The 20679-nt window shown below is 48.0% G+C and overlaps 1 protein-coding gene across 1 annotated transcript; it reads left to right on the top strand.

The window, feature by feature from the left end:
* The first annotated feature begins 3949 nt into the window (after positions 1 to 3949).
* Positions 3950 to 8866, top strand: SOST (sclerostin). Its single transcript, XM_053568992.1, has 2 exons — positions 3950 to 4325; positions 6917 to 8866. The coding sequence occupies exons 1-2, from the start codon at positions 4106 to 4108 to the stop codon at positions 7336 to 7338; spliced, it is 642 nt and encodes a 213-aa protein (XP_053424967.1). The 5' UTR covers positions 3950 to 4105; the 3' UTR covers positions 7339 to 8866.
* Positions 8867 to 20679: the final 11813 nt, after the last annotated feature.

The following is a 20679-nucleotide window of genomic DNA, read 5'->3' as shown; positions in this document are numbered from 1 at the left end:
ATAGCACCAAAGAAGATTAAATACTTGGGAATATATCTAACAAAAGACGTGAAAGATCTCTATAAAGAGGACTATGAAACTTTGAGAAAGGAAATAGTGGAAGATGTTAAAAAATGGAAGAACATACCATGCTCATGGCTGGGAAGAATCAACATCGTTAAAATGTCCATACTACCCAAAGCAATGTATAGATTTAATGCAATTCTCATCAAAGCACCAATGTCATACTTTAAAAATCTTGAAAAAATAGTACTTTAATTCATATGGAATCGGAAAAAAACCCAAATAGCAAATACAGTTCCTATAAATAAAAACAATTCTGGAGGCATCACCTTGCTAGACTTCAGGTTATATTACAAGGCTACGGTGATCAAACTGCATGGTACTGGCGCAAAAATAGAGACACAGATCTGTGGAATAGGATAAAGAATCTAGACACGAACCCAGCCACATATTGTCATTTAATATTTGCTAAGCCTAACAAAAACATGCGATGGGGAGAAGAATCCTTATTTAACGAATGGTGCTGGGAGAACTGGTTATCTACATGCACAAGACTAAAACTGGACCCACACCTCTCACTATTGACAAAAATTGATTCTTGTTGAATAAAAGATTTAAATTTAAGACACAAAATAATAAAAATTCTAGAAGAGAGTGTGGGGAAAACACTTGAAGATATTGGCCTGGGAAAAAACTTTATGAGGAAGACACCCCCCTCCCCAGCAATTGCAGCAATACCAAGAATAAATAACTGGGACTTGATCAAGCTAAAAAGCTTTTGCACAGCTAAGAGTACCACAAATAGAGCAAACAGCCCTCAAAATGGGAGAAGATTTTTGCATGTTATGAAATCTGATGAAGGCCTGATAGCTAGAATCTACAGAGAACTCAAATTAAACAATAAGTGCAAACAACCCTCTTTACAAGTGGGCAAGAGATTTGAACAGAAACTCTTCTGAAGATGACAGACGAATGGCCAAAAAACACATGAAAAAATGCTCATCATCCTCAATCATCAGAGAAATGCAAATAAAAACCACTCTAAGATATCACCTAACCCCAGCAAGATTAGCACACATCACAAAGTCCCAAAACACCAGATGCTGGTGTGGATGTGGAGAGAAGGGAACACTTTTACACTGTTGGTGAGAGTGCAAACTAATACAGCCCCTTTGGAGAGAAGTATGGAGAATCTTCACAGATCTAAATGTAGACCTTCCATTTGACCCTACAATCCCATTATTAGATCTCTACCCAGAAGAACAAAAATCATTTTACCACAAAGACATTTGCACTAGAATGTTTATTGAGGCTCAATTCATAATTGCCAAGTTGTGGAAGCAACCTAAGAGCCCATGAACCCATGAATGGATCAACAAACTGTGGTGTATGTCTACCATGGAATATTATCCAGCCATTAAAAAAGATGGAGACTTTACATCTTTTACATTCACCTGGATGGAGTTGAAATACATTCTTCTTAGTAAAGTATCACAAGAATGGAAAAATAAATACCCAATGTACTCCATACTAATATGAAATCAATATATGAACAATTACATGTTCCTAAGAACAATAAAACACTATTCTAGTCCAGTTCGGGGGTAGAGAGAAGCGAGAGGGGGTTGGGGGGAGAAAGTATGGCGGAAGGAGGGCGGGCATAAAAAACATTACTTTGTATAAGGACCTTGATAGCAACCTTGCTGAGGAAATGAGAAAATGGGAACTAATCTAAACTACCCCTAAGAAGAATCAGCTAAACCCCCAGAGGTATGACTCCAGGGAATGCTGTCTAACTCTGAACAGTGAATGACAAATTTGTGTACTGAGTGAACATAAAGAGCTGTCGATGACTGAACATTAAATGAAAGCACAGACGACATCACGGCAGGTTTTCCCTAAGCCAGCAGTTCTCAACCTGTGGGTCGCAAAGGGGGTCAAACGACCCTTTCACAGGGGTTGCCTAAAACCATCACATACATCCCGTACAAATAACAGGTGTATGAAAATAACTTTATGGTTGGGGGTCACCACAACATGAGGGACTGTAGTAAAGGGTCATAGCATTAGGGAGGTTGAGAACCACTGCCCTAAACCATTCTGTGAAGAGCATTCCTATACACTGGCATACCATACATCACAGGAGTAGAGATCATTTAGAGTTCAAGCCCACTGTATTCTTCCTTTTTCTTTTACTATTACTTCAGTTCCAAATAAAATAATGAAAAGAAATCCAATCAAATTCTGAGCCTTTCCCGTCTCCAGTACTGGGCTCTTCCTTCTATCCCCAGCAGGTGACAGAAGTGTTCCAAAGATGGTTCCCACGGTCTCTTTAGCAGAGATTGTCCAGCAGCTCCCAACAGCAGGTGGAGCTCTAAGTGCCACTTGTGCCTGGCTCAAGAACCCAGCCATCAGATCTGTCTCTCCCAAGTCCATTGCAAGAAGGCAGTTGACTGGACATAATAGGGTTAACAGTCCACATTCCAAAGCAAGGGAAAAGAGGCTGGAGGGTCACAGACAAGGGGAGGGAGCACGGAGGCCCAGCTTCTCACAACACTACCTGCTGTTTTGGGAGAGATAGATCATCCCCAACAATGGTCACAGCTGTTTTCTTCTGCCCCAAGGAAACTGACTTAGGAAGCAGGTATCAGAGAGAGCCCTTCCTGCAGGGGCTTCTGTCTGGCTTGTAAAACTGTCAGAGCAGCTGCATTCATGTGTCAGGTGATGGATGGTGGAAAGAGGAGGACAGTCGGCTCCAGATGGACACAGCAACCTACAAGTCGAGGCAGGTGGCGGAGGCTTTGCAAAGGCTATGCAGGTGGGGTGCATTGATTCATTGCCCAGTTAAAATGCCGGGGGGGTCTGGGCCACAGCCCTCTTACCAGCCTTCCTTCAGGGCCAGGAGCCAATGAGCTGGCCTCAAACAATCCATCTTCAATGAAAGCTTCTGCTGGCCTTACTTTCTATTTTTGCACCTCAGGTGTGAATCTTTCTCCCCTGTGCCTCTCCCTCTCGCTCCCTATGTCCCTTTTTATGGTGATCAGGACCAGGGATAGCTTCATGGAACATATCCCGTGCCATGCACCAGGGAAGTCTTCCATATAGGACTCAAAGCTTAGGTTTAGAAAAATACTAACAGGCTGGAAGGCAAGAAAAAAATGTCAGCACTAAAAGTGCTGGCCTTGGCTTTTGCTAAGGAAAGGAATTCTCAGTTTCCACTCCCACCCACAGCCTGGCCAGGGAAATAGCTGCCTTTGGCACATCAGCCTGTGAGCCGCAGTGAGTGCCCTGGCTGAGAAGTGCCTGTCACAGTGTGCAAGATCTCCAAGGAGCGTGAGCTGAGGTTTCCTCTTTGTGCTCCATCACTAGAGCCTGAGTGATCTGCTCATCCTCGACTTGTCACCAGAATCCTGCCAGCCTCTCACCAGTGGACACCCTTGCTATGCCCTCCGGATTTCTGTCTTGTCTTCTAGAGAATGCCAAGAGAGGCTTTTCTTGGTCAGGCTTGCTGGGGCTCATGGAATTGGGACGAATATTTCTTAAAAAGTGACCTTCTGCCTCTGGCTGAGTCTGGGGCCAAACAGACACCCCTTGGGCCATTTATTGGTGGAGTGACATATGAACTTGGCCTAAGAAAATGGGTTCAGCCCTATGGACAGCTCAGAGCTGCACATTTTCTGTTGAGCTTGTCCACAGTTTGTTTTGAGACTGACCAAGGAGCCCAGGGAAATAGACAATGAAAAGCCGGAGCTCATTTTGATATCTGAAAACCACAACCGCCTGCATGTGGGAGGTGCTGAGCGCAGGCTGGGGCCCTGCCTCACACGCCCCCCCTTGCCCCCCCCACTCTCTGTGTCACCTGGGAGTGCCAGCAGCAATTTGGGAGTTTGCTGAGTTTGAGGAGAAGTCTTTGGGGAGGGTTTGCTCTGAGCACACCCCTTTCCCTCCTCCAGGACAGAGGGAAACATGGGACCAGCCCTGCCCCAGACAGTCCTCATTGGCTGGCATGAGGCAGAGGGGGCTTTAAAAAGGCGACTATATCTGGGCTGGGGACAAGAGCCTGTGCTACTAGAAGGCTGTGTGCCCTCCTCCGACTGGCACCATGCAGCTCTCTCTAGCCTTGTGTCTCGTCTGCCTGTTGGTGCACACAGCGTTCCGTGTGGTGGAGGCCCAGGGGTGGCAGGCCTTCAAGAATGATGCCACAGAGGTCATCCCTGAGCTTGGCGAGTACCCTGAACCTCCACCAGAGCTGGAGAACAACAAGACCATGAATCGGGCGGAGAATGGAGGGCGGCCTCCACACCACCCCTTTGAGACCAAAGGTACAGCGTAGTGGAAAGAATTTTTGGCATAAGGGTCTTCGGGAGGGAGCCGGGGAAATTTTAGAATCTTTTATTTGGAAGGCTTTGGAGACTGGAGTAGACCACCAGCCTCTGCCAGCACCAGTGGGGAACAGGCTTGTCTGGAGGCTGCCAGTTTAGTCCTGGAATTCAAGTGCAGGGCGGGAGGTTGGCAGGGTGCAGGCTGAGGTGGTGAGGGCACAACATTGCATATACTCAGGGGCTCAGAAAAGAAAGGGTTTCAAAGAATGCCCTCCTGAGGATACAGGAGCCAGACTCATCTGCTGGACCACTGGGGAAGGACAAGGTGAGGGGGCCTCAGATCTGCAGAGCAGCACCACTGGGTGCCTGGCGCTCTCTATGGGCTGTGGCTGTCCTGTAGTGCCACAGTCCCACCTCATGGAAGCCCCATGATGTGAACCCCGACTTGAAAGTGAAGAACCAGGCTCCAGAGACTAAGTAACTTGGGAGTGAGTAGAAGAGCAGATTTGAACCCAGTTTGATCCAACTGCAAGACAGCCCTGGGGGAGGGCTGAGACCCCAGCTGGTCCCCTTTCCCACAGTCTGCCCAGTGAGCTTGGACTTGAAGGAACAGGAGCTGTCAGCACAGTTTTAGCCTCTGCCATGAGTGGCAGCTGAGTCCAGGCCCTGGAAGGGAGGCAGCATCTTCTGATGCATGGAGTGGGCACAGGTGGCACTGACTGTCCTGAGCCCCCACACCAGACCCAGCCTTGCCTCATTCCTGGGGAGGAAGCCTGACTCTAGGAGAGGGAGAAGGCAGTGGGTCCTGGTCAGGCCTGCACAGAGAAGCCTGGGGGCAGTGTGCACAGCTGGCTCTGCAGCTGGCAGGAATGGTTGGGGTGGGGGTTGAAATGACACTTCAGAGGGAGGGCTTTGCTGCCCTCTAGCCATGATCCAGATGGGAGTGGAACCCATTGCCCAGGCTCCCCATGCCATCCCTCGCTGCCCTACAATCTACTAGGCTGTGGGTGCTGATAAGGGCAATCCAGAAGAGGCCAGCAGGGGCCTCGGGTTTTTGAAATGGGAGGGCAAGGACACCCCTCCCCCAACCTCCCCAATTCAGGCAAGATCAACTGAGCTTGAGTGACAGTTTAAAGGTTGTAGGGAACCTGAATTCAAGATGTCCACCTGCTTGGGCTCCCATGAGAAGCCACAGTCCCTGGAAAAACCACATGTTCAAAACAAAGTCATGCTCTGCAGAGGAAGTGCCTGACCTAGGGCACTATTCCTGGAAAGCCCCCAAATGCCTCCTTCTCTGGGCAAATAAGCCACCCCCACATGCCACCCCTGTAGGGGTGAAAGTGCCAAACCAGTCCAGAACCAGGAGAGCCACACCTGCCCTGCTGTGTTTGCTTGGAGGGCAGGGGGAGGATATCTTTTCTGCCCCCACTCTGGTTTTGGTCTTAGGACTATTTTTCATCTCTTTGTATCACATTGGAACTGTCCCTATGAAACCCTTGGGGACAAATGCTCACACGAGGACCAGCTATTTAAAAACTCCCATCCATGTAAGCCCACAGTAGGAGACACGTTCAAGGTCTATGCAGGGGACTAGGCCAGGCCTCAGAGCCCAACCTCCCCTCACCCAGGCAGCGAACTTGCATTGCCATCAGGTGCCCATTTGAGTGACACAGAGCAAGAGATGAGCCCTGCAGAGAGCTGGGTACACAGTGGGTGCCTGATAGGTGATACATGTTTGTAGTAGCTAAATCTGTAGGTTTGGGGTCAGAGCTCAGTGCCTCTCTGGTAGGAAAGTAATTGTAGTAAAAACTAGCTCCCCACCAACCCCCAGCCCAGCCTCCTGTGGGTGCTAGAGCACATCAGCTTCTTCCCTGGGCAGACAAAAGGTGCTGGGGCCCCAGGGAAACGCAGTCAGGAGAACCAGGCTCTGCTTCTTCAGCAAACTCTTCTCTCTGGGCCTCAATCCTCCCTGCTAATGAAGGGGTTGGTCACACTGCTGTTGGGTCCTTTCAAGTCTAATGAATTCCTGTCCTGCCCACCTCCCCTTCTATCTCTCACCTCCAGAGCAGCATGCTGATTTATTACCTTCAATTAACCTCTACTCCTTTCTCGGTCTCCTGCCCACCTCTCCCAAGTGGCTGGAAAAGGAATTTGGGGGAAGTCAGAGCCAGGCTGAAGATAAGGCTAATACCTACCCTGCCCAGGCCAGGGATCCTGCCACACAGGCTTAAATCAGCAGAGGGGCGGCACCCTAGGAAGGGAATACTAACTACATAGCAACAGCCCATGCCTCCAGTTTTCACTGTGTGCCCAGTGGCATTCTTTGCATTATATGTATAATGGATTAACTCATTGAATCTTCGGGATAACCCATTTTACAGATTGGAAGAAGAGAGGGGTTAAGTAACTTGTCCAAGTTCACACAGGTAGTGATGAAAACCTGGTGTTTGAACCCCAGCAGCCACTGGGATCCAAGGCTCCCATAATAACTAAAAGCCTCTGAAGAAAAGGGGAGAGGGAGGTTTGGGTAAGGAGAGGCTGGGATACCGGCCGGGCCAAGCAGCCGCCCTGACGCGCGCCTCTGTTCTCAGACGCATCCGAGTACAGCTGCCGGGAGCTGCACTTCACCCGCTACGTGACCGACGGGCCGTGCCGCAGCGCCAAGCCAGTCACCGAGCTGGTGTGCTCGGGCCAGTGCGGCCCCGCGCGCCTGCTGCCCAACGCCATCGGCCGCGGCAAGTGGTGGCGCCCGAGCGGGCCCGACTTCCGCTGCATCCCCGACCGCTACCGCGCGCAGCGGGTGCAGCTGCTGTGTCCCGGGGGCGCAGCGCCGCGCGCGCGCAAGGTGCGCCTGGTGGCCTCGTGCAAGTGCAAGCGCCTCACCCGCTTCCACAACCAGTCGGAGCTCAAGGACTTCGGGCCCGAGGCCGCACGGCCCCAGAAGAGCCGGAAGCCGCGACCCCGCTCCCGGGGAGCAAAAGCCAACCAGGCGGAGCTGGAGAACGCCTACTAGAGCCTGCCCGCCCGCCGCGTCCCTCCCAGAGGGCGCCCGTCCACGGGCGCCCCCAAGTTTCTGTCCTCTGCGCACGGTTTGATTGTTTGTGTTTCATTTTAAAAGCTTGCAACCCAAGGTGGGGAGCTGAGACCTTCCAGGCCCCGGTCGAGGGGTTCCCGCAGGGAAGGGGAGAGAGTTGGGAGTCACATACACTGAGCCACGCGGCCCCGCCCCCCGGGGCCGCCTACTTTTGCTGGTCTCACTTCAAATGGAAGCATTTTCACTCCAGGGATTGGTTATAAGGGAGCGGTGGGGAGTGTGAAAAGTCTCGGGACTGGTTTAGAAAGTTCATAAGGTTTTCCATCCACCTGTCTGCCCATTATAAAGCCTGTGTCGTGCCAAGAACACAGCAGGGGTCTGTAGATATGGTTTCTAGGCCTGACTCAGCCACTAATTTGCTGTGTGACCTTGAACTACACTTTTCTCTTTCCAGACCTCAATTTCCTTTTGTAAAATGGGGGTGGGGTGGGGTTAGGAATTTAAAGAATGGACCATCATGTAATGTATTAATGTATTCCAAGGACTCTTACCTTTTGAATGGGCAGGAGTGGAGAGAGAGACACAGAGACAGAGAGGTTGAATTGACTTTCTACCAAGGTCACTTCCGGAGTTCAGAGTTGCTCTGATCTGACAGCCAAAGATGAAAAACAAGCAGGAAAAAAGAAAAGAGTCTATTTATGGCCGACATATTTATGACTAAAAACTCCTGGAAGAAGCTGCTTTGTTTCCTAGCTTGGCCTCCCCAGATGTTTGGCTACCTCCACCCTTCCATCTCAAAGAAATAACACCATCAATTGGGGTAGAGAAGAAGAGGGCCCCAAGGGTGATGGTGTGTCCAGAAATCACACAGCCACTCCTCATTCCCAAAGGGCAGTAACCCTCCCCGACCCCATGGCCATATTTTAAATTTACCTACTGATGAGAAGTTCAAGGTTCCAGGATGCTGGGCTTGGAGGCCTAAGGGAGCAGCCACCACACACTCAAAGACCAGCACATTCCTTTTGAGGTCTTCCTCCTGCCCCCCACTTACAGACACATTTCTGCCTAGAAATCAGCTTCTGGCTGCTGTCACTTGTGATATATCTTCCTTTAGGAGAAAACCATTGGGGAAAAATTACAAGTGTTGTACATATGCTGAGAAACTGCAAAGCATGAGAGCTGCCACCAAACAAACTTTTTGAAAAGCATTTCCAGACACCTCTTACTTTCTATGTAGTTTTTAATCGTTAAAAAAAATATTTTAAACAGAAGCACATGTTGGATGAAAGCCTGCCGGACTGGTTGTTTTTTTGTAAACCTTCCACGTGGAACTTGTCCCCAAGAATGAAAGTAGTGGTTTTTAAAAAGTTAAGTTACATATTTATTTTCTCACTTAAGTTATTTATGCAAAACTTTTTCTTGTAGAGAATGACAATGTTAATATTGCTTTATGAAATAACAGTCTGTTCTTTCAAATCCAGAGACATTGTTAATAAAGACAATGAATTGTTACTGAGAGGATGTGGTCTCATTTTGTCAACCTCACACAATGTCATTTCTGTCAAAATTCACACCTTTCTCTTAGTAAAGAGGTCTCAAACATTGGAGGTACATTTGACTACTCCCTGGTGACCCTTGTGGTAATTATGTCTTCCTTTGAAAAGTCATGTTCCTCCCTTCCTTTCCAAACCTAGACCACATTCCTTTACCCAGGACACTGTAATAAACTCAGCCTGGTCTCCCTTTAGCTGACTGCCCTCCACAACACCATCTTCCAGAAACACTGTTCTCATCATATCACTCCCCTGCTCAAGAACCTTGAAGGGTTCGTTCTTGCCTAAGATCAAGTGTAGGGTTCTCAGTCTGCCTGATTCCCATCTCTCATTCTGCCAAGTTTCCTTTCTGATTCCAAATGGTCATTCTGCCTCCTGCCTCCTTAGTTTGCTGTCCCTGCTTTCCACCCCTAATACTTCCTACTCTTTCTTTAGAATTCATTTTACTTAGTGCACCTCTTCCCAGAAGATTCCAGAGATGTTCCAGTCTCTGGTGATCCCTTTCTTCTCTGATGTCCCGGCCTTTGGTTCCTGCTCCTTTGGTTCTATGTCTTCCCTGCAACATTCATTTATTGAAGATCTGCCTAGCCTAGGCAATCCCTTCTTAGTCCTGGGATAGATACAAAGCCAAGTACAATTCAGGACCAACCCACAGCTCACAGGAAGCTCAGTCAAGCTTTTTTTCTAAGTGTATATTTTATGCCTCTCTGTGAAAACATAAGATCTTCGAAAGCAAGGACAATATCTTTCAAAGTCTTGCCTCCCCAAGGTGCCTAAATGCGCTGGTTGCTAATTGAGACTCAATAAACACTCTTTAGTTGCCATAAGGAAGGATGATCAACTGAAGAAAACTTGATTAAGTCCAGCCTATCTTGGGGGGGAGCTGAGGTTCCTCTTGATGACTTTTCAGTTTAACTCCAATGAACCCTTCTAAATCCATTATCCTCATCAACAGATCTTTGAGAGATGTCTTTGAGTGTTGCTGGCTAGACCCTTCTGCAACTCCAGGCCACAAGGATGCCCCAGTGAGACCCTGCAGGAATTCATTCATTATGACATGTGTCCCAGAGCCCAGAATGTGAGAGCAGGTAGGACATAGAAACATTGTCCAGCCCAGAGAGGCAGTATGTCACAGAGTGGGGGAACACAGGCTCTGAAGACAGGTTTATGTTTGAATCTGAGGAGACCGAGGCACTAAGGGGTTAAATATTTAGCCCATGGCCAGGCCAGACTGAGTTCCTGGCCCCAGCACTCTCTCAAGCTGCTCAGAGCCAGTGGGCATGGGCAACTAATCAGATCACAATGTTCTGTGCAAAGTGTATGGGAACCAAAGACAGGAGCGATTCCCTCTGCAGGGGAGAAGGGACAATGGTCAGGGAAGGTTTCAGAAAGGCGGCTGCTGCTTAAAGATGTGCCAGGTGGAGAGGGAGGTGTCTAGGCAGGGGGCAAGGCCCAAGCAAAGACTGCAAGGGCAAGGTTGTTCCTGGGTGGAAGAGACTCCACCATTCCTCACCATGCACTGAGTCCTTCCCAGGGGCAAGCATCGCAGAGGTACTGGGAATTCCAAGCAATGCCCAAATCCAGGGTCTGCTTTCTGGGACCCAAAGATGCAGGAGGGATCAGCCCAGGCTACCATCCCATTTACCACCAGGATAAAAAAAAACGGAAGGCTAAATTGTAGGTCAGGTTAGAGGTTATTTATGGAAGGTTATATTCTACCTACATGGGGTCTATGAGCCTGGCGCCGATCGGAAACAGAACAAATAACAGGCTTAGCTGGGAGGGGTGGCATTTTGCTGTGAGGAGCACATATTCTGGGGGTGCATCCAGACTCTGGCTTATATTAATAGTCTCAGAGTCAGACAGAGAGACAGAAGGGTATAGACCCCCACACCACAAACATACACTCTGTGGGGGTTCTACCTATACAAAAGGAACTCAAGGGAACTACAGAATTCCAAAGTTCCCTGTTTCCTTGAGGTAGGCAGGATTTGAGTAGCCAGGAAGGGTGAAGAGTCTGTAAAAGCCACCTATGTGTGAACCAAGCCAGTGTCACAGACACTGAAAGTTGGTATCTCACCCCCACATACACCTGTTCCCTGACACAGGCCTATGCTCCCTGCCCTGTTCCCTGATCCTTGATTATAGCCTGCGTAGTCCTGCCACATCTCCACCCCATTCTTGGAATGCACCCTTGGTCTTCACCCTGGTCCAAGGACAGGCGAGGGCTCAGATCTTCAGCAGCTTTGACTGACCAACAGCTGAAGTTTCTTTTGTGGCCAGAGACACAGGAAGCAGAGATGTTCCCACTCAATGCGACTGTGTGCCTGGGCTGTTCGGGATGGCTCCTTCTTGCACCTGTTGGCTCAGCATAACTATTAACAACTCCCACTTTTACTCTCAAAAATGTCCCAATTTGGGTAATGAATTCTTCCTGTGGAATGACCAGGGCCCAGTCATTTATTTCCAAACACTGGTCCTTCTGTCTCTGTCCTCTTGTAGGTGGTATGACCCAGGGAGGCAGAGACTCTTTTTTTTTTTTTAATATATTATTTTATTATTAAATCATAGCTGTGTACCTTAATGTGATCATGGGGCACCATACACTGGTTTTATAGACCATTTGACATATTTTCATCACACTGGTTAACATAGTCTTCCTGGCATTTTCTTAGTTATTGTGGTAAAACATTTATATTCTACATTTACCAAGTTTCACATGTACCCTTGTAAGATGCACTGTAGGTGTAATCCCACCAATCACCCTCCCTCCGCCCATCCCCCTTCCCTCCTCTCCCTCTCCCCCTTCCTCATATTCTCAGGTTATAACTGGGTTATAGCTTTCATATGAAAGCCATAAATTAGTTTCATAGTAGGGCTGAGTACACTGGATACTTTTTCTTCCATTCTTGAGATACTTTACTAAGAAGAATATGTTCCAGCTCCATTCATGTAAGCATGAAAGAGGTAAAGTCTCCATCTTTCTTTAAGGCTGCATAATATTCCATGGTGTACATGTGCCACAATTTATTAATCCATTCGTGGATTGATGGGAACTTGGGCTTGTTCCATGACTTAGCAATTATGAATTGGGCTGCAATAAACATTCTGGTACAAATATCTTTGTTATAATGTGATTTTTGGTCTTCTGGGTATATACCTTGTAGAGGAATTGTAGGATTGAATGGCAGATCTATTTTTAGATCTCTAAGTGTTCTCCAAACATCTTTCCAAAAGGAATGTATTAATTTGCATTCCCACCAGCAGCATAGAAGTGTTCCCTTTTCTCCACATCCGCGCCAACATCTCTGGTCTTGGGATTTTGTGATATGGGCTAATCTTACTGGAGTTAGATGATATCTCAAAGTAGTTTTGATTTGCATTTCTCTGATGATTAAGGATGATAAGCATTTTTTTCATATGTCTGTAGGCCGTGCGCCTGTTTTCTTCAGAGAAGTTTCTCTTCAAGTCCCTTGCCCAGCCTGCGATGGGATCACTTGTTTTTTTTCTTGCTTATACATTTGAGTTCTCTGTGGATTCTGGTTGTTAAACCTTTGTCGGAGACATAACCTGTAAATATCTTCTCCCATTCTGAGGGCTGTCTGCTTGCTTTACTTACTGTGTTCTTGGCTGTGCAGAAGCTTTTTAGTTTGTTCAGGTCCCAGTAGTGTATTTTTGAGGCTGCTTCAATTGCCCAGGGAGTCCTCCTCATAAAATATTCGCCCAGACCGATTTCTTCAAGAGTTTTCCTGGAGGCAGAGACTCTTGTCTCACCAGGGCACCCCTACTACTCTACCACTACTCAGCAGACAGTAGGCACTTAATATGCATTTGTTTTTTGAGGGAGTCTTGCTCTGTCCCTAGGGCTAGAGTGAAGAGGTGCCAATATATCTCATTGCAACCTCAAACTCCTGGCCTCAAGCAATCCTCCCGCTTTGGCCTTCCAAAGTGCTAGGATTACAGGCGTGAGCCAGGGTGCCTGGCCTGTGGCTACGTATTTGCTATTCAATTTGTTTAGGATTCATTCTCTCGAGAGATCAGATGATGGCATGGGCTGAGATGTCTGTGAAAAGAGGCTGTTTGCCTAGACCAGGCGTCCTAAAACTTTTTAAACAGGGGGCCAATTCACTGTCCCTCAGACAGTTGGCGGGCCGGACTATAGTTTAAAAAAAACCCAAAACTATGAACAAATTCCTATGCACACTGCACATATCTTATTTTGAAGTAAAAAAACAAAACGGGAACAAATACAATCACACCGCCTCATGTGGCCTGCGGGCCGCAGTTTGAGGACCCCTGGCCTAGACATTAGGTGTCTGAGGATAAGACACAGCATCTACTTTCAGCCATTTACAATCTTGCTGGAGAGTCAAGCGGAAAATGAAGGCAAGAGGTATCACTGTGGAGCACATGATCATTTATGGCCACCCAAATGGAGAAAACTGAGGGGGTAGGAGCTTCAGGGGAGCAGGGTGTCTTTGGGGTCCCAGCAAGTGAGAACTGAGCTTTGAAGGCTGCCCAAGATACAGAGAGGCAAAGAGAAACAGTAGAAGGGAAGGGAGCAAAAGGGGCTCCACCAGGTGGGGCAGGGTGTTGCTGGCACGGGCCAGTCATGTAAGGCAGCCCCCAAGTTACAAACATCCCACCGATATCCAACTTGCACTTATGAATGGAGACTATCACAGGTAATTGGTAAATACACCTGTTCCAACTTATATACAAGTTGAAATTAAGAACTAACGTATAGAACTTATCTCATTTGTAACCTGGGGACTGACTGTAGCAGGCTCTCTCTGACCAAGTTTATTACACAAGGAAACAGAAGCCAGGAGGGGAACCAGAGTGGGAGTTGGATAGAGGCAGATACGGTCAGTCTCAGGAGGAGAGGCTGAGGCAATGAATGCGGAGGAGAGAGGAGTGCAGTCCCCATAACGGAGTGCTGACTCCTGCAGGTGCCCTGCATGGCCTTCTGCTCTCCCAGAGCCTGGCAGAAAATGAGCCCTACAAGTGTATGGCTATTTGTGGGCAGAAGAGAACGAATTCCCCATTCCTCATCATGCACTGAGTCCTTTCTTACCATCTCTTCCTCTACCCAAGTGCTTGATTTCCCTATAACCATCTGGATGCCTGAGCTTGGGCCCTGCCCACCAAGAAGGCCAGAGCTGGCAGCCAGCAGCTACAGGTGGGAGGGACAGACGGGAAAGAGAGATGGAAGGCGAGGAGCCCAGAGCACAAACCTCCCCTCCCTGACAACTTCCGGAGGGTGGTACTTCTAGCCGGTTGAAGGGAGAGGCAGGGATGGTGGGGCAGGAGAGTGGGAAGGAGAGAGTGGGGACAGAACCTAGGGCCCGTGCTCATTCATTCATTCTACTGCTGCTGCCTGGGTGCCAGGTGTGAATCAGGCTGGGCCCAGGTTCCAGCAGGTGGTTGTGATTGTGAAGCCTCGTGAAACTCATAGCTAGTGCCAGTAAGGGATGGTAGATGAGCATGAATAAAAATAAGTGTTTGGTATGATGTCCAGAAAGAAAAATAAAATCTGGTGAGCAGATGGAAAGCCCTTGATGTGGCCAGGTCAGGCTCCTCTGAGGAGGTGGCATTGAGCTAAGACCTAAATGCAGCGAGGGAGTGAACCACCGGAGGACCCCGGGAGTGGATGTGCCAGGTGGGGGAGTACCAGGTGCAGAGGCCCTGAAGGTGTGCAGGAGGGACACTGCTAATTGCCTTGGGTGACTTTCATGCGTCTCCTGCCAAGGTCGCTAACCCCTGATCTGGAAGCCAGTGTAGTAATTATAGTTATAGTGGGGACCTGTGTGTGTATGTGTGTATACCTGTATATGAAAGACAGAAAGTCTCTCTTTATATGTTCTCCTGGCTAGAGAAGAATAATTTGCATATCATGAATTATGTAGTAATGCACATCTTTACTTTTAAAGCTTTTGACAGGTTTGGTTAAGTAAGGCTGTTAGCAGTGGGCAGATGTGTTTTACAACAGGAAAGCGGATGCCCTTGAATTCCTTGTAGGACACAGATATGGGTATATAATTTGTATGTAATTGCACAAAAGCCTGCCGTTTTCCTGTACCAGATGCCCTACAAAATCTGGCCTTTGGTGGAAGCAAATGATCAGCACAGCCCCGAAAGTTGCAAGCACACATGTTGGTTATTCTATTCTGCTGCAGCCGTAACCCAGACGTATAAATATATGTAGACAGATACATGTTTATTCTATTCAGCTGGGACCGTAGATTAGGGGATGGAAATCTGAAGGGTAAGAAATCTAGAAATGAATTTCTTCTGGAAGATTCATTCTTATTTCTCTGAACTATAGAGGAATAATCTGTTCAATGACCATGCTTGAGTCACAGCATCCACTGGAAACCCTCTTTGAGAAGACTTTCTTTCTTTCTTTTTTTTTTTTTTAGAGACAGAGTCTCACTTTATTGCCCTCGGTAGAGTGCTGTGGCATCACAGCTCACAGTAACCTCCAACTCTTCGGCTTAGGAGATTCTCTTGCCTCAGCCTCCCGAGTAGCTGGGACTACTGGTGCCCACCACAATGCCCTGCTATTTTTTTGTTGCAGTTTGGCCCAGGGTCAGGTTCGAACCCAACACTCTCGGTGTTTGGGGCTGGTACCCTACCTACTGAGCCACAGGTGCTGCCCAAGAAAACTTGTTTTCATTGTGCTCTTGAACTTACACACATCCTCACATGTGCAAACATGCACATGCACACACACACATCATCTTTATTCTGAATACACAATGCCAAACTTTCCCAGATATTCTAAAATCTTCCTGTTGTTGCCCCTTGGTTGGTAGGTGTCTGGAGATGATCGTGGCATCCCTGGGACTGTGAATCATGCTGAGATCTAGAAATCATATCAGGTCAGAATGGTGGCTGGTTCTGGACAAGACACCATACAGAAAGCCAGGACAACACCTCAGCCCTGCCCAGAGGCCAAAAGCAGCCAAATAAAGTGGGGGTTCTCTGTATGCATTGCCCTCTGGGGGCCCCAAGATCTGCCTCCCACTCTATCCTACCCAGGGGATGCTGTGTGGAGTTAAAGGCTGGGTGGGGGCCCTTTTCCAGTCCCTCCTCTATACCAGATGGACTTCCCTTTCTCTGTGTTTTAAAAAACAAAGTTCAATTTTTTATGCATAAAATTTAATATTTTAGCATTTTGCTTCATATACGTTATTTCTTTTTATATAAAACCAATAGAACATTATAGATAAATCTCTCTTTGTATTTCTCTTCTTCCCCATGCCTTTTTCTCCCTTTTTGGAGGCAACAATCTGTGTTTTATACATTATTAATAATTAATAATCAAAATATAAACATGTGTGCTTTAAATTTTACATGCATTTTATCATACTATACATATTCTGAAACTCAACTTTTTTTCTACTGAAAATCATGCTTTTAAGATCTAGCCACGTTGAATCATTTTAAACTCTTGAACAATATTACATTTAGTAAGCATGCCACTATTAGTTTATCCATTTTTCTACTGGTGGGCAATTTAGATTGTTTCTAGTGTTTGCTCATCACAAGCAATGCTGTAAGGAAGATGGCTACATTAGTCTCCTGATGTGATATTTGTTAAAGTTTCATTAGGACAGAGAGTACTTTAATATAAAAATCTGATCATGTCAATTTCCTGCTCAAATTCCTCCATGGATTAACTCTTAAACTCCTTAGCTTACAAGAATATGGTCTAGTTTCTGCCTACCTGTCCAGCCATGCATTCAACCATTGACCTCCTTAACACTTTGTTCTCTGCAATACCATGTGTCTTTTAATTTCCATATGGTCCGGGACGGCTCCAAGCTCTGTGCTTTTGCTTTCTCTGTGCCTCGGACCCTGTTGTCCTACTTCTCTGCCTGGAAAGTCCTCTTCTCTCCAAGTCGCCCCTTGAACACTGCCTCCTGCGCATTGTCTCTCCTCTGGACTGTGAGGCCACTGAGGACAGGCCCCGCCTTTGCACATTTGTGGCCTCAGTGCTTCTGCACAGGACTTGGCAGGACTCCATAACTATTTGCTAAATGAATAGATATTTGGCTGGTGGGGTGTGATTTGAGCAACAGCAATGAGAAGCCCAGCTTCCTTCCAGCTCAGCAGCAGGCCAGGGTTCTGGGACAACTTTGCAAAAACATTTCTTTCATTCAAGTCCCTCCGTAGCTTTGTAATGTTGTTGGGGAGAACCAGGCCCCTCCCAAGAAACCAAGTCCACAGTTGTTTACCCAGGACATTATCAAGAGCCCAAATTACAGATGTCTCTACCATTTGGCCAACAATTTGGTGCTGCGGTGTTAGGTTATTTCTATGTCTGAAGAAAACAGCTCAGCTCTGACTAAAGAAATAAATGATATCATTTTTCATTCAGGCAACCAGATTCCTTGGTACAAAAGGCTCCCTAGGGGAGAAACCCGGGGACAGAGTGGCTCCTCTGAGGCTATTTACATCTGTCAACCTCTCTAATCTCTCGCCTTCCTTCCTTTGTCCATTTCCTTCCCTTTGCACAGAGGCCCATGTTGAGGCTCCTACTTATGAGGAGGGCGGTGGAGCCATCATCCTCACGAATGTGCTGGGTGGTGGCGGGAGGTGGGGGATTCAGCCCAGTGGCATTGGGGTTGTTTTCTTAGAATTTAGCCTCAATTTAAGATAATGACTCTCCTTGTTCACCAGTGATCACTATTTGTAGGAACTTATTTTTCTCTGGTCAATTTGGTTAAAAGAAATTGAATCTAGAAGGGAACAGTTTCTAAAAATGCTGCTGGACAGTTTGCGAGACCTGGACTAAGGAACATCTCCTGGGTCACCTGCTCCATGAGAGCTGGATGCCTCCTTCTTTTTTTTTTGCAGTTTTTGGTGGGGCTGGGTTCAAACCCACCACCTCCGGCATATGGGGCAGGCACCTTACTCCTTTGAACCACAGGCGCTGCCCAGATGCCTCCTTCTTAAATGAGAACTAGGGATGGAAGCAGACTCCCCAGCCTTCAATGACAGCATCAGGATGCAGGCTCTTTAAAATATCATTGACACTTGTGGTAACAAGGGCCCTGAGGAATCATTTGATCCAGTCTTAGTCAGCTCTCCCCACCCCTCTTCCTCCAGCTAGTGTCTCCAGTTGGTGTCCTCCCACACTGACCCTGGCCTTGGCTCCCACCTGCCACCCACCCTGCCTCTCTTTTAGTTCCCTGAAAGCATGGTGATTTGTTTAGTTCCTCGAAAGCCCTACCAGATACTATGACAATGCTATTTCCTCCCCCAGGGCACTCTTCCTACCTCCTCTCCCTCCCATCACAGCTCAAATGTCACCTCTCCGAGACCTTCCCTGACCACCCCATCTAAAACAGGACTCCACTGTTCCCTTTTCCAACCCTTGCTATAATTTGTCATCTTGTATTTGTGTCATGGCACATCTGGTGTCCAACCTTGAGCTCTATTAGGCAGAGACTGAGCTAGCTTGTTCCCAGGGTCTGATACTACAGTGCCTGGCACTCGGTGGCTTCTGTGACCATTGGCCGGAATGAGTGAACCAGCAAGGAGCTGGGGGGAGGGTGTTCCCCCCACACACTTGCACTTGCTCTGCTGCTGCTGGTAGCACACCACTGAGGGTGTCACTTACATACAGGTTGACCAGCAGCCCTCCCCGGGAGAGAGTGTAAGAGACAAAAATGTTTGGTGCTATTCTATTGCTCATTCTTTGCTTCTTTATGCACAAAGTGCTTTCCTTCCCTCCATTGCTTTATTACTCTCTTCCAGCAGTCACCTTCATTAGAGACTTTATATTGCTAAGAACGCTATTCATAGAATCCCTTCTTGCTGTCTGGGGAGACAAAGGTGTACACTCTGAAATCACTGCAGGGGGCCAGTCACACTGTGCAGCTTCCACCCTCAGGAGCTCCAGCCAGATCCTTGAAATCAATCTCCTCAACTCCTCCTTAGCACCAACATCTGCTGCATGCATCCAGCCCACCGACCACCACGTGTCTGGTTTCTACCTTCTGCTCATCTACCTAATGTCTCTTGAATCCATTCATTTCTCTCCAGTCCTGCATCCCTGGTGTGGCCTCCCTGTCCCTTGTCCCAGCCTCTGATGTACTCCTGGCCCCTGGACTCACATCCTTTAAACCTGTCTTCTTTTTTTTTTTTTATCACCCTAGGTAGAGTGCCATGGTGTCACAGCTCACAGCAACCTCAAACTCTTGGGCTTAAGCAATTCTCTTGCCTCAGCCTCCCAAGTAGCTGGGACTACAGGTGCCCATAACAATGCCTGGCCATTTTCTGTTGCAATAGTCTTTATTGCTTAGCTGGCCTGGGCTGGGTTCGAACCTGCCAGCCTCAGTGTATGTGGCTAAGTTCGTAACCACTGTGATATGTGCGCCAAGCCTAAGCCTGTCTTCTTATAGGATCAAACTCTGATCCTGCCCCTCCTCTGCTTCCTGGGGCCTCGGAATGGACAGTGCTCACCTCAGCCAAGCCCCAGGGCGGACCTGATCAGATCCTTCCAGCTTTTTAGTCCCTTCTCTTCCAGGTGCCTCACAGGACACCTCTTAGTTCCTTAGGGTCCCACACTCTCGCCCACCTCCCGCCTTTAGGCAGCAGGTCCCTCACTAAATGCTTTTCCTGCAGCAGTCACAAAACTTCCTTCCAGACTGACTTAGGACCTTCTCCTGTGTTCTCCCCACTTGTAGTTTCCCTCATATTGTTTTGGCAAGTGCCCTCTAGTCGCCAATTAACTGTCTATTTCTTCCCTTTGACTAGGAGCTTCATGAGGGCAGAGGCTGGCTGTCATGCTCAGAGCTGTAGAGAAGACCCTGACTTAAAAATCTTGTGACTTGGGCATGTAGGAAAAGCCAGACTTAAAGGAACTAATTGGCCTCAGGACCCCAGGCGGGGGAGTCCAATCCCCCAGGACGCCAGGAAGAGAACTGGATTGGCCTTGAGGTCCCCAGGAAGGAGCCCCAGCACTCTACTGTCCAATCTTTTCTTCAAGCAGGCATGACTGGGTTCCAGAAATATGAGCCATAGGACAGACCTCTGAGGCTCCTAGAGAGGCTCTGAAGCCTCCACTGGGGATTGGACGTGCTGCCACTGCCTCCTGATGGGTGGAATGGATGGGGGTGGGGGCAGGTACAGCCCTTCTAACATTGGTGTGAGAAGGGACTTCTTCTCCAGTCCTGGGCATTGAATGGTCTACCCCAGAGAGCCATGGAGGGACTGGTGTGTGTGTGTGTGTGCGCGCGCGTGTGTGTGTGTCAGAGAAGTTGCTTGTGGAAAAGGTTTTTCCTTCTCTTAAAAGGGGGCTTCTGATCAGGACTGTGCTGATCAGGCCCAGGCGTGGAAGCCGTGTATATGGGAAGAGGGGTTTATTATGGGCATTAAACTTCACCCAAATGTAGGAGGAGCAGGACAAGTGACCTTCTGAAAGGGGAGCTAGACAATAGGAGAAACTGTCACTAACCAGCCTTGCAATAAGTCAGAGCTTTCAGGGAAATCCAAGAAGCCAGACACATCTAGCTGCCTAAGTGAGACCATGAAGGGAGCTCATGGAAAGTTCTGCGTGTCGCAGGGTGGGGGCGCTACTCAGCAAGGCCAGCAGGTGGAGGGCCTGAGGACAAGCTGGGTCAGGCCAGGCAGTCCCCATCACAGTATCTGACAGTGACACCCTCTGAAAGTCATGGTGCTGCTCCACTTTTATTTTCCAAATCTCATGCAAACTCCTCTTTTGACCACCCTTACCCTAGATCCACCTGGAGAC

This window comes from Nycticebus coucang, chromosome 18 (assembly GCF_027406575.1).
Source record: "Nycticebus coucang isolate mNycCou1 chromosome 18, mNycCou1.pri, whole genome shotgun sequence".
Lineage (NCBI taxonomy): Eukaryota > Metazoa > Chordata > Mammalia > Primates > Lorisidae > Nycticebus > Nycticebus coucang.
The sequence above is the reverse complement of the archived record's forward strand: the minus strand, read 5'-3'. Positions and strand labels throughout refer to the sequence as shown.